The sequence below is a fragment of the Melitaea cinxia genome, chromosome 29 (assembly GCF_905220565.1).
Source record: "Melitaea cinxia chromosome 29, ilMelCinx1.1, whole genome shotgun sequence".
Lineage (NCBI taxonomy): Eukaryota > Metazoa > Arthropoda > Insecta > Lepidoptera > Nymphalidae > Melitaea > Melitaea cinxia.
In genome coordinates, this window is record NC_059422.1 from 2,875,627 (window position 1) to 2,900,527 (window position 24,901).

General features: G+C 33.7%; 1 protein-coding gene across 1 annotated transcript in view; it reads right to left on the reverse strand.

Moving 5' to 3' along the window:
- The window catches only part of LOC123667951 (segmentation protein even-skipped), a 40,164-nt gene extending 21,861 nt beyond the window's left edge, over positions 1–18,303 (reverse strand). The window contains exon 1 of the mRNA XM_045601779.1: positions 17,952–18,303. Coding sequence (XP_045457735.1) covers positions 17,952–18,303 — 352 coding nt within the window. The remainder of the gene's footprint in view (positions 1–17,951) is intronic.
- Between the last annotated feature and the right edge of the window lie 6,598 nt (positions 18,304–24,901).

Sequence of the window (24,901 nt, forward strand, 5' to 3'; positions counted from 1 at the left end):
GTCGGTATTTTTTTCATTTGCTTCCTTTGCTGGACATAGGCCTCCACAATTTCGCGCCAAAAATGGAGTGAACTCATGAGTGTTGCCCATAGTCACCACGCTGGACAGGTCTTCGGCCTATGTATTTCAAAGCCAGCAGTTGGATAGTTATCCAAGATGGTAATGGAACTGTATTATCCCTTAATCGCCTCTTACGACACCCACAGGAAGAGAGGGGGTGGCTATATTCTTTAACGACATAGCCACACAGCTCACACACACAGTCACAGCAGATTAGTGGCAGTTAAATATGTGTTGTGTTCCTGTTGTGAGTGAGGTAGCCAGAACTCCTGGGGTGCGTTTTATAAACAAAGCACCATGTAGTTGTGAAGAGTTATCACCCGTAGGGGCCATTTTTGTGCGTGAACTTATGGAGGCCGATGTCCAGCAGTGGACTGTGATAGGCTGAAATGATGATGATGTATAGAAGAATTCGATTTCGTAGTCACTAAACCAATTCATTTTCAACGTGTCGTACTCAAAATTTAACAGTCTGAAAACTATACAAAAAAAATATATTTAAAAATGGAAATCAGGTTTATGAAAAACTAATATAGGTAATCGTATTTCTAATATTGAGCATTGCTCTGAGATGTATTGAGATTATTAACGCATCCGTCCAGCGGTCACTGCATCTGTTGCGATAAATTACAGCGGGTTCGTTCTAAGCACGTGACAAATATTAATATAAGATCCTACAGGTGTCTGTCAATTTATTACTAATAGTTTTGGAACGAAGTTCCTTACGGCAGGCTTGACATTTAGCTCGGCGACTGAACTGAAAAAAATGTGAAACTAAAACCGTAAGAAAAATATAATAACGGAAGTGAGGTAATATCAGTCACACGACTGTATAATATGACGTTTGTTAAACTAAAAATATTACTGGTAAACTTTTTTTTTAATTATTTATGTAATTTTATACTGTCGACAGAAATAAATAAAGACACATGTTTTTTATTTCACTTAATAGTTTGAATTATTATTATTTCATAATAATAATTATTATTTTGTTTGATTTATTTTATTTTACGGTATTTGTTATTTTCTAAAATACTAAATTTCCTAAATACTTTTATGTACTTAATAAAAACCAATCAACAAAATTAAAAAAAAAAATCAAGAACTAGAAAATATTATATAAAATTCAACATTTTTTTTTTCAAATTGTGTTGGTTCTATACTATCTGAAGAAACTTCGTTCCTTCCAGGTGTCACATGACACCACATAATAATTATTTTTTTTTTCAAAGAGTAACTGCGGGGTTTTTTGCTTATTTTAATATTTGCAGAATTTACATTCCGAATCTGTGGTAATATCACATTGACTTGAATTAATTTATTAAAAAATTAAGAAAAGTGCTTAAGATTCCTTGAAAAAAGTAATTTTTAATTTTAATAATTACCTATTTTGAAATATTACTTATTATTTTTTATTACTTACTACCTGATTTGAAAGGCGTTGATCGTCAAGACTCGATCCACATTATAGTGCCTGATGTGAGTTAGTTTTCGGTCCGATCTCGATCCGGTAAAATATTGTTAAACGAGAAACAATGAGTGTATTCACAATATTAATAACAGTCAAGTTTCGATCAAATCTCACTCCAGCAACGATCCGTCAATGAATATTTTTTAATTGAACGAAATCGAACTTGTAGCGACATGTCCCGATACTGGTGGTGAATGGTCTTTTGTTCTCGGCTCAGTCAGTTTTCACTGCCATAACATAAGTAGATCATTTAATTTAAACTGAAATTATTATTTAATATAGTTCAAAGTATTTTTAAATAAATAAATATAAATATCTTACAACACATACACACGATTGTCTGTTCCTATGGTAACCAACTTAATGCTTGTGTTATAGGTAGCGGTTAGCCGGCTGATATAGCTAAATACTTATTTTTTTTTTAAGAAATATCATCATCATCATCATTTCAGCCTATGGCAGTCCACTGCTGGATATAGGCCTCCACAAGTTCGCGCCAAAAGTGGCGTGAACTCGTGTGTGTTGCCCATAGTCACCACGCTGGGCAGGCGGGTTGGTGACTGCAGGGCTGGCTTTTTCACACCGAAGACACTGCTGCCCGTCTTCGGCCTGTGTATTTCAAAGCCAGCAGTTGGATGATTATCCCGCCATCGGTCGGCTTTATAAGTTCCAAGGCGGTAGTGGAACTGTGTTATCCCTTAGTCGCCTCTTACGACACCCACGGGAAAAGAGGGGGTGGCTATATTCTTTAATGCCGTAGCCAGTCGATAATTATACATAGAAATATTACATATATAAATACAAATATTGCACTCAAACTACAGTCCTTGAGGGTCTCCCCCCGTAGCGTGCATTTCATATAGGCAGAAAGGCACTGCCTACCATGGCACGTTACTAAAAATGATATATAAAACATGAACATTACAATTATTTTTGAATACATATTTTTGAAAAATACATAAATCATAATGCAATTTAAATCCGCTTCAAAAAAACCCGCCGATATCAATATATCAGCGCTTCGTGCGCATCGACAACGGGCCTTTTATGAAACTTACACTATAAAACTGCCTTTAATCGCTTAATAAATGTCACCAATGACAGTAAGACATTATATAATCCTACAATTTTATAATGTCGCGCGCGTCTTAAGGAATACGAACAAAGTATTGTGTTTTTAACATTGGTCGGTTTAACAACGAAATTAGGCACTTCCTGAGAATAACCTATCAAATTAAATTGTCTTGAATTCGATGCCATTTGTACTAATAATTATGATTTTTAACACGGTCGCGTAATCGCAACATTCCACAGAGTAATATTATGACAGTTCACTTTTAATTTTTCGTTTGTGCGTTCTTGTTATTAGTGAAAATATTAATATATTAGTGATGAATAAGTTTACTTGTGAAGTATGTAACGGAGACGTGTGTTTGATGAAAGTAAATAGTGCATCAAAATTCAACACGTTCGATGTTACAGATAAATTAAAAATTGTTCAGGCGTATCGATTTAACACATAAATAACAATGACGTTATACGGTTATACGTTTATTAATAAATAAACAAGTACTTTCATTAATAATACAATTTCGTAACTAATTAATAGTATTATCAATGATTTCCTATGTTTGACACAAACGAAATTATCCGTTATGAGGTACCAGTAACTGATTTGTTTGATGTTTCATTTGTAACAATCACTCTTGAGTTACCCAAGTGTAATAAGGTATCAGTTGGTTGCTGTACGTGTATTTGTATGCCTGCATTATTAGTATAAATACACTTTACGTGTCCAATAATTTACTTGTCTGTTCTTGAAATGATCTAAAAGCCTCTATTCCCAACAAAATTAAAATAAATTAGGAAAAAATTGCGAGAAAGTAAGTGCAGTTTTGCTGTTCAATTTTTTTTTGACTGCCTACCCTGCCTAAAAACTTTATGCACGCCACTGGTCTCCCCACCGTGCCTCGAAGAGCACGTTAGGCCGTCGGTACCGGTTGTTATCATGCACACCTGATAGCGATCCTTACTCATAGTAGGGAATATATCCGCCAAACCGCATCGGAGAGCGTGGTGGATTAAGCTCTGATCGTTCTCCTACATGAGGAAAGAGACCTATGCCCAGCAGTGGGATATTACAGGCCGAAGCGAGCTCAAATTATACCCATGTACCACACATATAAATTCAATTTTATTGTTTTTATTTATAACATTTCTCAATAAATACCTATATATGATTTTAGATTAACATGGTTACTTCTATTACTAAAAGTATTCATAAACGGGATATTATAAATCAAGAGTGAATAGGCATCTTCTAGGCAAGCGCGCACCACCTTAGGCTGCATCTTCACTTGCCATCAGATGAGATCACAGTCAAGCGCTAGTCTATATATTTAAAAAAAAAAAAAACAAAATTACCATGTTTTTTATTTTCGTTTTGCGGAACTCGATATTTCGACATTAACTGCGAATGTCTTGATCACGAGACTGATATTATATTCAGTTTCACATCGTTATTAAAGAGTTATCATATTTAAGTTGTTTATTTAAGTTTCAACGATGATTTTGATAGCGAAGGTAACCAGAACGATGGTAGTTTAATAACATGTTGTTTAGGTACAAAAAAAAAAAAAAAACTGTTTTAAAAATATAGTAAATCACATTATTTGTTCTGTACAAAGCTATTTATATCTATATAATTTTTATAGGTCTAAAATAAATTGTTATAAATATAGAATAGTATATACCTAGGTACCTTACAATACCTGGGTATAATAATACTTATATTTAAAATAATAAAAATTAAAATAACCCTACCTCCAATATTTGGCGAAGAAGGGGGCGTTTGGCATCTAAACAGATTACACGGAGGATTTAATCTACCATCAAACGAATCCATTTTAAATTATAATAAAAATAAAAATAAAAAAGCACTGGCAGCTAAAACGCTCTGAAAAAGTAAACTGTCACTGTCAGTGTACACAAAGAAAGTATACAATATTGTCCTTTTTCGTCACACAAATAAAGACTTAACTCGCTTACGTCAGAGCGTGGTTAAGTCTACTAAAAATCCATAATTCGTCAGCCAATAACGTTGCTCATTTTTCTCCCCACCATCAGGGGCGGGGCGATAAGGATATGCCCGTCTCTTTCGCTCACTAGCTTTTACGAGCTTAATCTATGAACGGGTTAAGCTCCTTCCGTACTTGCGTTTTACTTAAAGTGATATTAGGATTAGTACTTTTTTCATATTCTTCTTCTTCTTTAGTGTTAATGACTTTCAATGCACAGATGATTTCGCCAATGTTACGTAGAATGGAAAAAACTTTTTTGCATATTTCTATAATAATAAAATGTCGCTGACGTGACCTTAATTTTTATTACTTTTTTATTATTTATTTGTAAAAACGATTGAACGAACATAACCATGCTGCCTTAGTTTTTAAGTTTAATTTTTTTTGTTCATTGTGATCAAAATAAACATTTTCACTACTATTTGTATATTTTTATTACTTTCATTTTCAGCTTTATACAATTATTAATCAATACAATAAGTATTTAGATTCCCTACATTTATTATACTTAACAGATCAGTTTTATCAAACCACAAAAATACAAAGACTTCTTGCTTAACATCACAACAAAACAACTATAAACATTTTTGAATATCATATCAAAAATTGACCGCTCCAGCGGGATTCGAACCCGCGTCTCCGACTGAACGTGTCAGCGCTCTAGCTAATTAAGCTATGGAACGATGTACCCGCTAGATCGATGTGATCAAAAATGTTTAGAATTCCTAATGTGTGGGTAACAGAAAAATAAAATCGTAGATATTAAAATAACTATAATAAAAACTCCTTACTCAACGATTTACAAATGAAAGCGCACGTCTGTCCTCGCCCTAACAGTTTAATTCGCTCATCTCAATTTAATATCCCAGCATCATCGGGCGTTATTACTCGGCCCGAGTTATTAATACGTTATAACACCTCTGACAAATTGTTTTATTAACTGTTACAGCTTTAACGATTAAATCTCTGTGTCTAGACTTTATCTCGCGCATTATCTGTTAACATTTAAAATGTAGCCATTTTAAATACCAACTATGCTAAAACGTCTATAGGTCTATAAACCTAACCTGTCTAGTCTTTTTTTTTGTTATCGCAGGGGAACCCATTTACGGGTGATATCCAAGAAGCCCGGGTAGGCAGTCCTAGACCGTATGTCGGCTTCAACACTTGGAGGTGCACTACCGACCAAACCCCTGCGGGAACCTTCAGCCGCTTTAATTGGAGGGTCCCGGATCTGCAGGCAACAGGATCCCTCCAGCGACAGGCTGACCTCGGCGAAAAGGCCAGACTTCTCCTCCATGGGAACTATCCGGCTCACCTCTGAATAATCCCGACGACGCCGTGTCTAGCAGGACCGGGTTCCCATCCCGGCCCGACACGGGCACGGGGGCGTTACTGGAGGCGCATTAAGTAGCGCCTCCTACGCACCCCCGTTCGTCGCCTGCGGACTAACCTGTCTAGTCTAGTCTAACCTAACCTAACCTATATAGTTTACAGAATATGGTATCTTCCTTTTTACATTCTCATCTTTATTACTTAGCTATATCTACTACAAAGTTGATTTTCATTTTGATTGTTTAAACGCGCTAATTTCAGAAACTATAGGTGTCTACCTGATACCGAATTTTCCTCGTCTTTTTTCTCCCGTCGTATATTTGTTTTTTTTTGTGATCGTTGTTGTCATTCGAATCAATCGAAGATCAAGATAATCAGCGCTGTGATCGCTATGTCCGTCATCAACAAATATTCATTTTCAACATTTAATTAAAATAACAAATAATTTAATAATAAATAAGGAAGCACTTTATTTCTCTACTCAATTTACAATCATCTACTTAATGAATATGTAAGTATATACCTATAATATTATATCATGTATTTGTATTTATGTGTGTACGTATGTATGTATATCGACGCTTGAAAGGCAATCCTTACTAAGCGACATTCAGTAAACTTTACAGGAAAGCGATTTAAAGTTCAAATATAAATAAAAAAAAATCATAAAAATTTACCCAACTGTTTGATTAAAACGATGTTAACACTCGTAGTAGTCATTTTTTATAGCTATTCACATTGTTAAAATAAGATACCTACCTGACACTTTTATAAACACCGGTTTGTGTCGGTTAGATAAAATTTACCTGATTTGATAAACAGGTAATTTTTTTTTTAATGTCACTAGGTCGGCAAACAAGCGTACGGCTCACCTGATGGTAAGCGATTACCGTAGCTTATAGACGCCTGCAACACCAGAAGCATCGCAAGCGCGTTGCCGACCCAATCCCCAATCCCCCCAGGAGCTCTGGTCACCTTACTCACCAACAGGAACACAATACTGCTTGAAAACAGTATTATTTTGCTGTGATCTTCTGTAAGGTCGAGGACCCTCGACCACACCGGGCACAGCAGGAATTTCCTGCTCAAAATATGGAGCAGCCCGACTGGGGTAGTTCTTTAGCTATTACGTTATTAGTTTTTTAACCATAGGTAGACTGTTGGCCTAGGGAAACAAATTTTTAGTTTTATTTTATTTTTTTAACTTCATCATTACATCATTACAGCCTATACAGTCCACTGCTGGACATAGGCCTCCACAAGTTTACGCCAAAAATAACGTGAACCCATATGTTTTGCCCATAGTCACCACGCTGGGCAGGCGGGTTGGTGACCGCAGTACTGGCTTTGTCGCACCGAAGACGCTGCTGCCCGTCTTCGGCCTGTGTATTTCAAAGCCAGCAGTTAAATGGTTATCCCGCCATCGGTCGGCTTCTTAAGTTCCAAGGTGGTTGTGGAACCTTGTTATCCCTTAGTCGCCTCACAGCACGGCTTTTTTAACTTTAGTCCTCTAGTCTTTTGTTAGCGCATTAGTGCACGTGTCTATCCTATATTTAAGTTCACTTGTGTACCTATATGTGGAAACTTTTAATTGGCCTTTATGTACCTACTTGTATATTTAAATCCATGTAATTTAGCTGTAAGTTTTCCTGTAAAAAAAATAAAATGAAAAAAATAAAAAAAAATATTTCTTGCACTGTGTTCCCCGCTATGACACTCTCTCTCATGACCCTTGGTTGACTGGAAGAGATCTCTTCTTGAGATAAGAGAGATCTCTTCTAGAGAAAATTATACATAAAGTTGATGGCAAAGGTGCCACAAAACGTACACCAATGTGGATTGGTGGTGGAGTGGTGTCCTTTGTGGAAGGTTTTATAAAGGACGAAAAAAGGATAATTAAGTTAAAAGTACTTTAGGCCAAACATTAAAAAAAAACATATTCATTGTTTATCTGTGAATGTGTCGTTCATTGTCTGTTCTGTCATTGTTTTAGCTGAAAATGCTGTGTCAAAACGGCAGACAAATTTGTCTAAGTGAATTACTACTGAATGAATCTGTTACACCCGAGTAGAAATTTCGTCGTCTTCCTTAGAAGAACCGGACCAGGCATGACTGATCAGGACTAGATAAGGCATGTAACGCAGATGATTGTTCTGGACCTGATCAGGATGAGATGAGATTTCCTGATCGGGTCCAGATCAGGCAATCTCATCTCATCCCGATCAGTCGGTTCGGTCCGGTGCTTTTAAAAACACAAATGTATATTCTTGAAAAAAATTTTTTAACAAAAAAAAGCGAATTGATATTATAAATATGTTACTTAACATAATTGTTACAATATTTATTTCCGTTTATTTTTTCCAATGTATTATTTATTTATGTTTTTACTTTAAATATTAAGTATTTTTATTTATTTTTATGTTATTGATTAATTGTTATTATTAATAAAATTTTATTTATTAACTTCTAATAAATAACTACTAATTAACTACTTCCTACTACTTACGACTGCTCCACTGTGTAGAATGGACTCCCTGCTAGATTGTCCTGATAACTGTATATATACTAAGTGCGCTTAAAAACATTAATAGCGCGATTCAGGCTCAGTTCGCGTAATTTCTTTCAGGCTATCCTGATCTGGACCGGACCGGGTCCTGATCCATTATGCCTTACCATACTTGATTATATTTTACATCAGGCTATCCTTGTCTGGACCAGACCTGGTCCTGATAAGAGTTTGCCGATTCTGGAATGCCTTATTCTATCCTGATCCGGTGATCCGGATACATGATCTGGTTGAACCTGACCTTTTTTCTAGTCGGGATATTGGTAATATCAGCGCTATATGCTTTTAAGCATTACTAATAGAGTAAAGGTTAGTTTATACTTTAATTAGTACAAGTGCAGGTGTTTAGTAAAGAAATAGGGATAAATGGACAGTGGAACTATGTTATCCCTTAGTCGCCTCTTCCGACACCCACGGGAAGAAAGGAGGTGGCAATATTCTTTAATGACATAGCCAAACAGCCTATATTTGTTATTAGTTTAATATTAGCTATCACTACACTTGCGGACTACGTCATACAAAATAATTCGAAGACTTCGATAAAGATCTGTACGGACCATAGAAATAAACCTAGATATATTGTTCTTAGACGTCGAATGAATCCACGGCCGCTAGCGCAATAATCATAATATAAATTAAAAACACATAAAAAATACAGTAGAATTGAGAATTTCCTTTTTTAAAGTCGGTTAATGAACATAATGAAATTGTGCTTCAGATGATATGGTAGGGGCGACATATTTTCGGTGGGCCCAGAGCGGCAAAAAACCACGCTACGCCATTGACAAATATAACAATAAAAATGGAAAAAAAAATATCTTGCAACAAAATAATAAAGCAGGTAAGAGATAAATAGTTTGTACTTACGTATTTATTTGTACTAGTTATCGCCCAATGGTCGAAATTAATTTAACCATAATTAATTTAAATTATAAGTTTGAACATATATATACATATATATTAGTTATTAGCTATTATGTTTGACATTCAGTAAAGACAATATTAAATGTTAATCTTTATACCTAATAATCTTATCTCAATTTGATTGACGCGTGTGTCAAATATATTGTATTGTGTGTAATGTTTTTTTTTTTTTTTTTTTTTTATAGATTTAATGTATATTTATGCATAATTTAAAAATAAATATTAGTATTCTGCACTCTTTCTCTATATTAACTATACGTGTGTATTAACTATGACTTTCTTGCCGATTCTTCTCTGCAGAATCTACATTCCGAATCGGTGGTAGCTTCACTTTTACAAAAATAATAATTAATTTCTAAAGTTTTAATTTGTAAAATGACGATTCGAAAGTGCTCTTGGAGCCTATTTGAATAAAGCTATTTTTGATTTTGATTTTGATTTTGACGATTTAAATGTGCTTTCCAAGCCTAGTTAAATAAAGTAATTTTTGATTTGATTGATTTGATTTGTGCGAATTTTCATACTTCTCTCTCTGGTACAAAGTTTTACTTCACGTAGTAATAGGTATATATGTCGTCATTTGCGCTGTCGTGCGCAATTAACAAGGAATTTATAAACAACAGATGCACCAATCACGCCACCTCGCACATCGTTCAATACTCACCTACCCTCACTCATTCTATTACTCGAGTTATTCTGACGTGTATAAAACGCTCGGTGCGACCGCCGCTAAGGCAGTCTTGGCACGGTGCACTTGTTGTATCCTGCTAGTAGCTTAACCTAGACTCTTTCAACAATTAATTTGTCCAAACGAATTAATATTACGATCAATAATTTGGCTAAGCAGGGCGGACAACTCGAGCAATGAAGGTGGGTGTTGATGTTCATCTCAAAGGGGATCTCCTTAGACCTACACCCAGGTCGCAAGTCCTAGGAACTGCTCTGAGTTTCTCCCTCTGCCACACGATGGACCCGGCACCCACACGGTGATTCCATCGAATGCTAAGAAGTTAGTCTCCGCCCCGTTAACTAATAACAATCCCGCGTTCCGTGCTGCGTACCTTTCTACTAAACTACCTTTCTGCTAAGTGATTCCTGTGTTATAAGAAATTGGTGATATCATAAATTGTGTTTATTTGTGTCAACATCGAGTCTCCCTACGGGATGTTTTCCAAATGGTAGACATATTAACATTTGCGTCGCAGTATATTTATAACAATATTATGTATATTCACCAAAATATTCATTGTTTTGAATTAAATAGTAATAATCGCATTGTAAACACGAATAACATAATTGTAACTCCAAGTTTCCAACTGCGCAAAGTAAACGTTTCCTTTCTGGGTCATGGTATTCGCATGTATAATAAAATACCACAAACGATTTTGGAATTGTCTCAACATAAATTTAAAGTTTTTATTAAAAATTAATAGATAAAGCTTATTACTCGGTGCAGGATTACATAGTTGATAAAGATGTGTGGACTTATTGACGCTGTATTTTATGCAACATGTTACTAATTTTGTACTAAAACACAGTTTATATATTATTTTTCAAAAGAGTAACTGCGGAGTTTCTTGCCGATTCTTCTCTGCAGAATCTACATTCCGAACCAGTGGTAGCTTCACTTTTACAAAAATAATAATTTATTTTTAAAGTTTTAATTTGTAAAATGACGATTCGAAAGTGCTCTTGGCCTATTTGAATAAAGCTGTTTTTGATTTTGATTTTGATTGACCACCGAAGTAGACCGAGTACTCAGGAGACGATGAGCGAGGGAAATCTACCTCCGACATATAGATGAATGCATATGCATACGTTTGTGAAGGCAGATGGATATTTATTATTCTTTCGCGTAAAAAAAATACAATAAAATTTGCATCGTTCACAGTCAACACGAGAAAATGTTTGTTTTTGAAGTAAAACTTCAATACGCACACTTGACTTGGGGAGTAAGCTGGTGAATGCGTGACGAGAGTGTTACGAAAAGTGTGACCGGGCGAGGCGAACGGAAGCTGAGAGGGAGATATAAGTTAGTAAAGATAGAAAGAGAGAGGGTTACGTTTCGTAAGTTTTACTTCAGTCGTCTGATCTAAGGCACACTCGTTTTATCATTTTACTTATCTACTCTGCATTTTTTGTATACTTAACTAATTTTTATTTTTATTTGGGAAACAACCAAATCTATAGATTTACGTACCTACATGCATAAACAACAAAATTAACGCAACATTTCTGATTTATGATTATACTCGTAACACTAAGAGATACTGGTATCAAAAAAAAATTGAATTAAAATGTTGTACAAAATAACAAACTTAACATCAATAGAAACACACACACACACACACATATATGTATACTTATATATTAATAATATTATTAAACGAGCAATACTTGTATCTGAATCTCGGAAATGGCTCCAACGATTTTCATGAAATTTAGTATGCAGAGGATTTCGGGGGCGATAAATCGATATAGTAGGATTCATTTTTAGAAAATGTCGTTTTATCCCTGTTTTAGGTAATGAAAAAATGGCTACAACATCGTTAGAATACGAAGGTAAATTTCGCAATTGTCAATAAAGTTGCAATAGGTCAGGTGGGAAATCGGCCGGTCGCGATCGACCGAGAAGATCTCAGTTCAAATCCCCGTGATTTTTTATTTAAATAACCAGTTCATATTTTTTACTATTATGTCGGTAAAATCGCAAAATATTATTCAAATTTTATCAATATGTAATTCGTACTTAAATATGATTTCCAAAAAAACACGATTTACTAAAAATACCGAGCCAAGCTCGGTCACCCAGGTACTACATAAATTACGCTTCACGTTGTTTGTCCGCGATGGACTCTAAAACTACTAAACCGATTTTAATAAAATTTTCACACCATGTACAGTTTGATCCAACTTCAAAAATAGGCTATATTTTATTTTGATATATGTAATTATTATATTTAAGAAAAAAATAAGGCAATACGATGTTCGCAAAGTCAGCTAGTAGGTATATAGGTATATATATTTATATTATAACAAATTCTTTATTATATAACAAATTAAAAATAGAAAGTGCCGAAAGTTATTTTCTGTTTTTGTCTGTCTCGATCAAGTTATTATTTAATCAAGCCGATGACAATTTTAAAAGGCGATGTATACCAAGAGATACCAAGAGATTAATAATTTATTAAATATTGTATTTCATTTAAGCGTACTGTTACTAGTGATGTGAACCGATTATTTTCCAAAAAAAAACCGTTTTTTATTTTATTGCGTAGGTATAACCTCATAACTTTTTACTGGATGTACCGATTTTGATGCTTCTTTATAATCGAAAGCTGACATATCAGGTGAGGTCTATGATTAACTACAGTCAGGACCGACGGCTTTAGATACTTATCGAGGTTTGGTTTAGGTATAAAATCTTAAGTACAAATTTTTCGTTATTTTTTTTTAAACAAATTAACTTGGTGAGATTTACTTAATTTTTTAATGTTTAGTACTTCGGTCGAATATGGCCAGCCGAAAAATATGGCCACATGCCATTATTTAAAACAGTTACAGTACAGTTAGTAATAACCTCAAAACGACAATATTTAACTTGTCGCTAATGTCGCATGTATCTGACAGCGTATTTGTCAGCCTTCCCGCGCACTGGCTAGTCGCCCAGCGGCCACTATCGTAAAACGTGCTGTTGAGGTTATAAAAACATTAAGTATTACCTTGTAATTTGTTACTTTTCAAATAAAAATCGTTGCTTTTCACATTACGATGTTGTGTGACGATTGCAATTTAATATTTCTTTGTTTATTTACTAAGCCATTGCGTGTATTTTATCTGTTAATATAAAAGCAAAAAAATTGCATGACTGTAAATATGGACAGCGTTTGGCCATATTTACAGGAACGTTTGCTCCACAACATTGAATAAGCCATATTCATCATTTTGTGAAATTTTAAAAACTCTGGGAAAACGTCAAGTCTTAAAACTACAACCAAGGGCAAAAGCTATTAATAGTTCGGCACAGGAGCTAACAAAATCAATGTTTACTGAGAAAAATAATGAGCCAGGACCATCGAAAATGTCTTCCCAAAAAAGAAAACAATATTTTGCTGATATGAACAAGAGTAAAGCAGTAAGTAACTAAGGCTTCTAATCAAAAAGGTAAAAGACATTCTAAAAAATCTAAAGCCTATTAACCTACCGTCGGAAATATGGCCACTTTCTATTTTCTTTAAACTGCTTAAAATACTATTTATCCTTTATTGTCTTTGTATTTTTTTGCCTTTATTAAAGATTTTTCTTAGCTTTGTTATTATAAAAAAAGGATAACAAACCTTAATGTGACCATATTCGACCCAAGTAGCTTAGTAGGTATTTTATAGGTAGATCGCTTCAGCCTGTAATATCCCACTACTGGGCATAGGCCTCTTTCCCCATGTAGGAGAAGGATCAGAGCTTAATCCACCACGCTGCTACAATGCGGGTTGGCGGATATATTCCCTACTATGAGTAACGATCCCCGACTAAAAAAAGTATACCGTTATCAGGATAGTCTAGCAAGGAGTCCATTTCTACACAGTGAATCAGTCGTAAGTAATAGGAAATAGTTAATTAGTAGTTAATTATTAGGAGTTAATAAATAAAATTCAATTAATAGTAATAATTAATTAATAACATAAAAAAATAAAAATAAAAAATATTTAATGTAAAAACATAAATAATACATTGGAAAAAACAAACGGAAATAAATATCATAATAATTATGTTAAGTAAGATATTTATAATATCGAATCGCTTTTTTTTTTGTTAAACAATTTTTTCAAGAATATACATTTGTGTTTTTTAATAAACTCACTCGCAAAGACTATAAAATATTACACAGTGGGTGCATTCCACTAAGCGACCGCAACGATTGTAACGTCCTCTCTATCGTTCCACCTAAGGCCCGTGGTCGTCGCGAGCGATCGCTCGACGTCGCAGATGACGTCACTGTTCGCCCCTACATCACGCCCACAAAATATAGGTGGGTCAGAGTTGGCTTTCATCGAAACGTGGTGGGAATTTGAAAAAATTATGATTGTGATTTAATTTAATATGAATTTGTTATATATAACTTTATTTGTATATTGTGCGTCTGTTTTCTTTTTGCGAATTGTGTGTAACACCTATAATTAAGGCAACACTTATACTTAATATTGTAAAAATTTATTCTTTTTCTGTTCTTGTTAGTGTATGTCTTGTTGGTGTTAATGTTAAATAAATAAATAAAATAAAAAACACCTCTCAACGTTAAATCGTGAATGTCATCAGAACTTAGTAAACTTTCCAAGTCATTACCTCTCATTCGGTTCTTCAAAAACGCAATGACAAATTCACGTAAATCCATGTTGAATTAAGTTTGACTGCAATCCATGAGAACTGCTTACTCACAAACCCCACAGCTGCGTGTTTTTATCATTCCACCATATCGCGAGCACACAGCGTTCAAATATGCGTTCCACCAATAAATCTCGCCTGCACCGCCCGCGGCGTTTAAACGTTAGCGGAACGGCAATTTCAGTGGTCGTGGTCAATGGCGTTGCGGGACTTAAGTGGAACATTGCTATTATTTACACTTCACTGTTATATGACACTGTTGATATTGTTTTCCGTAGATAATCTATACATATAATAAAATGGTAGGAAAGTCAAAACTGTACATTGAATATTTTTTTAAAGAATACTTGGGGTGTGATCTACAATCGATACCGAAACCAAAAATATAGTTTTTAGAATTTTTGTCTGTTTCGGTCGGGTCAAAATATAGGCTACATATTATCATCCTACAGGGAACGAGCAGTGAACCTTTATTTCTTCAACGCATTCTGTAACAACGCGTAATCTAACGACGCATATTTGAATGTTGTGGTTATTATGTTAATAACCATGCTATAAGCTAGCTTCACACTATAAATAAAGACATTCTGTAGTATATTTAGTATCAGCATTGCACCCGTGCGAAGCCGGGGCGGGTCGCTAGTAAAAAAATAAGTATTTAATCAGAAAAATATACATTTTTAAAAGAAATCAAGAAAAACGCTACAGTGCTACCTACTTAAAGCCAGGGGCGTAGCTACCGCCGTATCAGCCGTATTAATAATACGGAGCCCCTGAACTACAGAGGCCTCGTAGCCCAGCGTGTAACGTGTGTAATCTCGTGCTTCCCGGGAAAAAAACATTTAAAAAATCTGTCACTAGTGCCTATAGAGTTTTTATTTGAGAAATGACAAAAGTCAAAAAGTAATCCCCTTTTTACCGGTTTAAGCATGTGCCCAAAAGTTAGCAACTTCCTACATCGATTATTGCGGGATTAGTTAATCTTTATGAAAAATTAATTGCTCTGAAAACATGCTTAAAATCCAAAATTCAAAAAAATTAATTCCATTAAGGAAGTCATGAAATTATTGCTGATAAAATTCAATGGCCTTGCATCCAGTTTTCCCGGGGTAATAACAGCTCGCTTTCTATTCTTGACCCCTTTTAGTTACAACCGCAACAGCTGAATGAAGTTTTTCAAAACTAAAACTGATAAAATATTACCTAAACACTTCGATGGAACAGTGACGTAACTTATAACTAGCAATTTATAATCAATAGATATAATCCTGAAGATTTTTAAAACACCCATATCTCAAGGCGTTGGTACATCTATGTTCTATTTTGATGAACCTGTGGTTTAACCTGTGATTTAACTGAGGTAGGGCACAGCAGGAATTTCCTGCTCGAAATATGGAGCAGCCCGACTGGGGTAGTACCTCGACCTTACAGAAGATCACAGCAAAATAATACTGTTTTCAAGCAGTATTGTGTTCCTGTTGGTGAGTAAGGTGACCAGAGCTCCTGGGGGGATTGGGGATTGGGTCGGCAACGCGCTTACGATGCTTCTGGTGTTGCAGGCGTCTATAAGCTACGGTAATCGCTTACCATGCCGAGAGAGAGCCGTACGCTTGTTTGCCGACATAGTGACATAAAAAAAACTTGTACCCTTACAATATACAAGCATACAACCTACAGTATACAAGCCAAACCTATAGAGATGGTTTATGAAGATTCAACAAACCCTTCAACTCATAAAGATGAGATAATGATGTTATACAACGAAAATAAAAGGCGGTGTCGACACATTCAGACAGATCCTAGATGTCTTGGTCTAGAAAGACTAATAGATGGTCAATAATAATGGTAGGTATTTTAAATAAAGCTTTTATCAATTATTATATAACAAGCCTCTGCGCGCGACTTCGTCCGCGTGGAACAGAGGCGCGTGCAATACTTAATCATTATTTTGCTGCGATGTTTTATTTTTGCGAAACTTTAACTGTTTTCACAGCGCACGCAGCGGAAGCTCTCAAAAGGAAAAAGTAACCCCCGATTTTGAAACATTCTTCATTGGTGCTCCGCTCCTTTTGGTCTTGGCATGATGATATATAGCCCATAACCTTCCTCGATAAATGGGCTATCTAACACTAAAAGAATTTTTCAAATCGGACCAGTAGTTTCTGAGATTAGCGCGTTCAAACAAACAAACAAAGTCTTCAGCTTTATAATATTAGTAATATAGATTGACATTCACAGTGTTTTATCAAAACTAAAAAAAAAATACGATTAAACTTTAGAGATTACATGAAAAATTTATCGACTAAAATGTAAATTATACATTGTGTGACGAGATCAAAACTTAAAGGCTCAAGAGGCCGATGAAGAACCTGCAACTAAAGTTCAGGATCGCTGTGACTTATGTAGAGGCAAATAAAAAGAACTTCGCAGATGACGTATATAAAGTGTAAAAAGACCGCGTGGGATGAACATAGAAAATGTGTTTGCAACAACTGTTTGTAATTATTGATTTTTCCAGTAATTATAATAACTAAACAGTAATTATATGTTAATACATTATTTAGTAATACAAAATGCTACAAATGTCTACTATAAATACCTCTAATTTTTGTTACTTTTTGTAAATTGTTACATAATTACTAACAATAAACAAATAATATTACGTATTTGTATTTTATTTACTTATTAATAATTGTAAAATTGAACTGAAGTTAAAAAACTATATACCTACCTATTATTTATTTTAATTTTTAAGTAAATCCATATTAAAAGTTGTGTGCTTCTCAGGCACATGTTTATCTTTTCCGTGATAAAAAATAACGTTATCTTTTTAGGGTTAAGCGCTAATATTAACGTAGGTAGTAAGTGGCTAATGGTACCTAAATAGTTATCTAGTTATCTACGTTAATATAATGGTGCCTACGCCAACAAGTATAGATACGTATCTCAAAGTAAGTAGTACACAGTGGATCTAAAGCAAGTGCGCAACATCATAGATTTTTTTAAAAATTTATTAAATTCTTGAGTTTTTATAATAGGTTAAAAATAAGAAGTTAAAAAAAGATAAAACACGCCACACATAAAATAGCCGTCGGCTAACAAATAAAAAAAAAATGAAAATACATCAAAAACTCACCGTTCGGTCTCTCATCAGCTCCATCGCTGTCCATCTCGCTCCTCTCACTCCTCGGACTGTCCCTCTTCATGTCCTCACTCCCTTGACCCTCAGCATATCCATTAGCGACAACCCTTTTATCATAAGACATGAAAAACGGAAAACTCGCGACACGATTCTGTTGAAAGTAATAATCTACTTTTCCCTCCTGAACTTTTAACTCTTCGTCTTCAGACTGTTCATTGTTAAAATTACCGATTGTATTTTCGATGTCTATTTCTGGTGAACGCCTTTCGTTTAGACCGACTATCGATTCGATCGAAAAGTTTTTAGGCGGTATTTTCGTCGGCATTTTACTTAAATCCGATTCCATCACTAGTTTGACGGTTTTAAATCGATAGAGCACTACACGCACTGGCCACTAACACAATTCTGAATATCGAACGTCCGTATCTGACAAATCCTTCATAAGCTTTGTTCAATCTGTCCATTGTGAGGAACCACGCCTCCTAGTGGGGAGTTGACTGCGAGAATACGCCCATTCGAATTTCAAACTCATTACCATTGTGTTAGAGTACAATACATTTTGACACCACATTAAAATAGATATTCAAAACGTTCGTTAAGCGAATTTGAACTTTAATTTTAAGGATATAGAGTATGTTTTGGTTGGACGCTATAAAGTAATATAATTGCACGTAATCTGTTGTGGTTTTCGCTGAAAAAATGAGGCTTTTTTCATACTAAGATTTCATTATCTTTTATCGTCTTTTTACATTGTGCGATTCGTTGGATATATTGTTTTTTTAATTATTATTTTTTTCTTTTAGTGAATAAATATTTTTACTAAGTAGTTACCTAACGAATATGTAACCAAAACTGTTCAATAAAAAGTTTTTAAAAAGTAACAGTCATATTGAAAAGGTCGTATATGTTTAAGTAAAAAAAAAAAATATAATACCTTCATTATGATACTTATTATATTGAATGTAGTATTAGTATTCATGTGTATGTCTATTGTATAATATAACCTAGTGTGTGTAGGTGATATTTTTTATCCAAAAAGAACACAATATATCCGAATTATACAACTTTCTTTGATTTTTTTATTACTTTTTTACTTTTATTAGAATATTTTACGATTTATGCTACTTTTATTTTTTAATTGATGATTATATAAACGTAGATTACCTAAGTAATAATTATGATTATCTATATTTCAGTTACAATATTTAACTACTCCAGCGCATCTAGTAAAACCTACAACATTAGCTATAAGTTGTTTATTTAATTACTTAATACAAACAAAACTTAACATAATATTTTTTAAGTTTATTTAAAAATACACATTTAACCAAAACATAACCAGCAATCGCATACGTAAACACCTCGCTCGTTATATAGGTAAGTTTTTATAGCAAAAGAACGAATCTGTATTTGGTAACTAAAATACTTATTTGATAACTTAGTAAAGCTTGGAGAACTAGATTTTGAAAAAAAAAATATAGTAAGTTGACTAAAAAAAACTGAAAACTAAATTACTTGCCGAGTACACCAAAAGTATTGATTTTTAAGTTTATAAGTTTAATTAAGTTATCATTTTAAAAATGTTTAATTATTTTAAATAAATGACAGTTTTGTGAGATAAAATTTTCTAATATATGTATAGTAAAGAAAAAAAAATTCTGTACCTAATATTGAAAACATCTAAAAGCTAAAACTAATAAAACCGCCATACTTTCTAATTGACGTCAATTCGTCACAGATGAGACACGCCGGCCTAATTAACAACTCGGAAACAGGACCGTACTCAACGCAAATTAAAGTTGGAAATAAATATAAAAGTGTAAATAAAAATGAACCGCTAAACGCGTTTCTAAACTTGAAACTAGAGGAATACTAATCTAATTCTGTATTTTTTTTGTTTAGTTCCGAACTTTGTCCTACATGGGGAAAGAGGCCTACAATTGCTATCAGATGTACATGATGAAAAACGGGACCGAAGGCTTATTGTGCTCTCCGAGGCACACCAACCAAAACACCAAGACCACGCAAACATCTGTATGGCCAATACAAATGTTTGTCATGCTTAGAGATCGAACCCACAACAAACCAGGGCTGTGACTAGTAGCTTATTAGGTAAGTAATGTATACTTACCTAAGAAGCTACTAATCTATCACTTCACCTATCACTTCAGCCTATCGTATTCCACTGCTGTACATAGGCCTCCACAAGTTCGCGCCAAATAAGGCGTGAACTCATGTGTTTTGCCCATTATATACTAATCTATAATATTAATTATTCTTAGTAGGTAATAAGATCGCATTATAGCAAATCTATATCTAAGGAAGTTTTAGCAATTTTTTTGTAAATATAATCGAATTTACGTAATAAATAATGTAGAAGAATAATAATAAGAATTACTGTAAACTATGTTTAAAAAATAAGGCAGGCATTTATATTCTTGAACCAAGATGATTTTTGAGTCTAGTTCTAGGTACAGATAAAGTCTAAGGTGCTAATAATATTTATATTATAAGTGATGTAACAGAAAATAATTTAATAATTCTATTATTTTCGTACTAATTAAAAAAGGGGCAATACACATTTCCCCCGAGGCCTACGCATCACAGTCCGGCTCTGTTCACCGGCAACACAAACGGGACTTTATTAGATGGTCAAAAGGCCATGCGTCTTAATTTATCTTTATTTACATCATTATGTAAAACTATTTTTTCGTGTCATCTAGGTATCTATGTACATACGTAAATATAACGTTCCTATGTGTAAACTTTCATTAAAACTTAACAACGTAAAACTACTATGTGAATGTTTAAAAAAATATAAAAATATATATTATTAAAATTTAATAATAGTAACTTATTTAATTAAAAATAGAAAATTTGAACTGAACTTAATTTTATTAAAAACTAGCTTCTGCCCCCAACTACGTCCGCGTGGATTCCGCTCCTATTGGTCTCGGCGTGATGACATATAGTCTAATTAGCCTAGATTTTTTTTAATCGGACCAGTAGTACATGAGATTAGCGCGATCAAGCAAACAAATAAATAAACTCTTCAGCTTGTATGATATTAATATTTAGTATCGATATTTTAAATTAAATATAATACCATTAGAGTTTAGAGGATATTAGTTAATAAAAAAATAATCTAAAAATAACTTAGAGGTACAATGATAAAACCACTTCAGATTATACGTAATATTATTACTTTAAAAAAAAAGATCTGGTAATATCTAAGTCCACACATCTTTATCATTTATTTACCTTCATCGAATAAATATCCTTTATCTATTAATATAATAAATAATTTAATTCGATCACAAACCTAATCACATATTATAACACTATAAATAATAAAACATTAACAACACAAACAAGTTTGTCCACAAACACTAAACAAGAACTAAATTAAATAAATATGTTAAAAAAATTTTCATTTACCCTCTTTACAGCGGCGAGTCAAGAGTGTTCTTAGCTTCTATAGGCAGTTTTTGATAGACCTGGCGAACTGCGTACCGTCATATATTTGTTTAAATTTTGTAATGAAAATATCGCAGTCATTAATCGATTAATAAGTAAATACTTCTTGCACTGTTTGCCTCGCTATATAAAGCACTTACTCATGACCATGGGTTGACTGGAGGAAACCTCTTTCAGGGATAAGTCCGCCTTTGTCTTAAACCTTATTATTAATGTTTTTATGTCTATGTTTTAAGTTGGACAAAGAGACATTATATATCTGTACAAAATTTCATTAAAATCGGTCCCGTAGTTTCGGAAACTATCAAATAAAATATGTACGAGAATAATATAATAATATATACGAGATTTGAGAGTATATTTTTAACGCCTATTAAGAAATTTACCTACGATTAATATATTATTTTATTCATTTTTCGGAGTTGGTAATAATATTTCCTAGGAAGTAGTTGACGGAAATTTTTCGAATAATAAGGGAGCTATAACAAATAGGATACATACATCCACTTCCAGATAAAAGTAATAAATGATAAGCGTGAAGTGTGTACGAAAGAAAAAGATTCGCGTGGGGTGACCATAATAGACTTTCCATATTTCTCTTGAGTACAGACTATTTAACAAATAAAAATGAACCGCTGAAATTGCTAAAGTATAATTACATGCGCATAACTTCTGATTTTTTTTTATTGTCATCATTCTTTAAAAAAAATGGATGTATACATTTATAAAAAAAAAAAAACAGCCGATAGATAGGTTCGCAGTTTGCTGGATCAGTTAGTAATAGTCCGATCAAATTAGACCAAAAAATAAGAGTGAATCGACATAAATTTACAACAAGCTGAAAATTGCTGAAATCGTTCGAAATATAATTATAAATAAAATTTGAATTTTCCCCATCTTTTCCCTGTATGGATTTTTTTTATTCCAAACTATAATAAATTTAATAGGTATGCTAATCTGAATTGAGCTGAATTAGAATGTAACAATTAACATACATTCTAGCCAATACAAGCCTTTTTTTATAAATATGTCGTGTTCGAAATTTAATGCTTCGTAAAAAAAATCTTTTTGTAAGCTCCGCTGCAAAAGACGGCTGTTATTATTTTAAGACAATTGTCTGCCTTTGTAGGGCATTGCAGGTATCGAATGGATGGACCAATTTCGATGCGGCTTTCTTTTATGAATTTTCGGCACTTCGGTAAAATGGATTTTTACACGCTTTTTATTAGCTTCACCTGTATGTTCGTAACCGACTCCTTTTAACTTCATTTTGACCCACTTCAAAAGTTCATATTTCATTTAAACTTAGTAGACTTATCGAGGACCGATGATAATACGCTAATTGGATAAGATTATTTCCATTATACTAATTAGGACAGTCTGGATTAAATGATTTTTCTTTTTAGGTTGGCTTATTTATACAAGCGTGTTTTTAAGTTTATTTAAACTATTATTTAGATTATTAATTCCATACAGACGTAAGTGCCCGCTTGTAATTAAACGCTTCGTTTGAAAAACATTAGAGTTTTGAAACTTTCACGGTCAAGATTAAACTTTTGATTCTACAGCATTTACAGAGTTTTTGAAGCAAAACTTCTTTACGTACGCTTGACTTGGGGAGTAAGCTGGTGAATGTGTGACGAGAGCGTTACGAAAAGTGTAATCGGGCGAGGCGAACGTAAGTTAAGAGGACGATATAAGTCAGATGGATCTAAAGAAGTTTTACTTCAGTCGTGTGCTCTAAAGCGCACTTGTTTTTTATTTAATTTGAAACTTCCGGTATTTTAACGACGTTGACCACGTGACCGTTGTTTCTGGAACGTGGTCACCGTGGGTGACTGATGAAATGCGAGTTGGATGTCAATGTGCGAGTAGATCTCTATTTAACCGACTTCCAAAAAAGGAGGAGGTTCTCAATTCGACTGCTTTTTTTTATGTATGTTACATCAGAACTTTTGACCGGGTAGACCGATTTCAACAAATTTTGTTTTAATCGAAAGGTGGTGTGTGCCAATTGGTCCCATTTAAATTTATTTGAGATCTAACAACTAATTTTCGAGTTATATCTAATAATGCGTTTTTACTTGACGCTTTTTTCGTCGACCTACGTTGTATTATACCGCATAACTTTCTACTGGATGTACCGATTTTGATAATTTTTAATTTAATCGAAAGCTGATGTTTATCATGTAGTCACACATAAATTTTATCGAGATTTGATAACTACTTTTTGAATAATCTTTGATAACGCGTAGTTGCTTGACTATTTTTTCGTCGATCTACGTTGTATTACTTGTCGATGTAATTGAAGTCGGTTTTTTTTTCATTTGCGAGCAAACACAACTATTTTTTAAATTCTTTATTTAGAAAACTAACAGCTTTAAAAATGTACCTTACAGCTATATATATGCTATATAGTATTGCCAATAACAGGTTTCCCTAAAATTACCAAATAACACTGTAACAATCAAACTTACAACGCTAAAATGAAATAACAAAATAATAAACTAAGAAATTCAGGATGCTTTCAACTTAAGCCTATCTATACAAATAAATAAAATTGATTAAAAAAAATTGGATTATCCTCTTGTAATATCAAAATAACCGCTTTTCACCAAATGCGTATAAATGTGTACACGGTACATTTACCAACATAACATTTTTTTACAATTTTTGTCTGTCTGTCTGTTTGTTCCAGCCAATCAAATTTCGTTTCTCTTTAAGGGTCTCGCTCCTCGTTTTGGTTCTCTTTGGTAAGCTCCTGTATGGTAACAATTTATCCAAAAACGTATGCCCCGCTTGTATAACTCAACCACTAGACTCCGCGATCCCGAAACTAAAAGCCGTCTCCCTGGTTAACAATCGATCTAAATAATCTGTAAAAAAATCTGTATAAATATTTTCGTACACGACTATAATGGAATACCTAGACTGTCTGAAGAACATGTGCAGTTCACACACAAGATAGAAATAGGAATTTGGAATTTTTGGATATCAAGATTGTATCTAAAAGAAACCAATTCACGCAATATACACTAAGTACTTTTCATAAAAAATAACGCGTGAACTAAAAAAAATATTTAATACTCGAAGTCAAACTGGCCACTAATAAAATAAATATATAGATGAACTATAATAAAAAAAATAACCTCTCATTTTCGACTAGTAATAAAATTATTACACTTCGACAAAATAACCGTACTGGCCGCTCATAAGCAATCAAAGACGATCAAACATGGCCGCCGGAATACGTCACTATTACACTATGGAGCTTTAAACATCTCTTATAATAATATGCCATGAAAAATATATTCATTCGATCAAGATAAGAACGCAATAAATGATAAGGTTCTGGGGATACTATATTGCTGTGGGGTGACTATGTTGACAGTGGAACACTTAAACGTAGGACACAGAAATTTTCATTGCTATTATATTATACAGTATTATTTGCTCTTTTACTATAT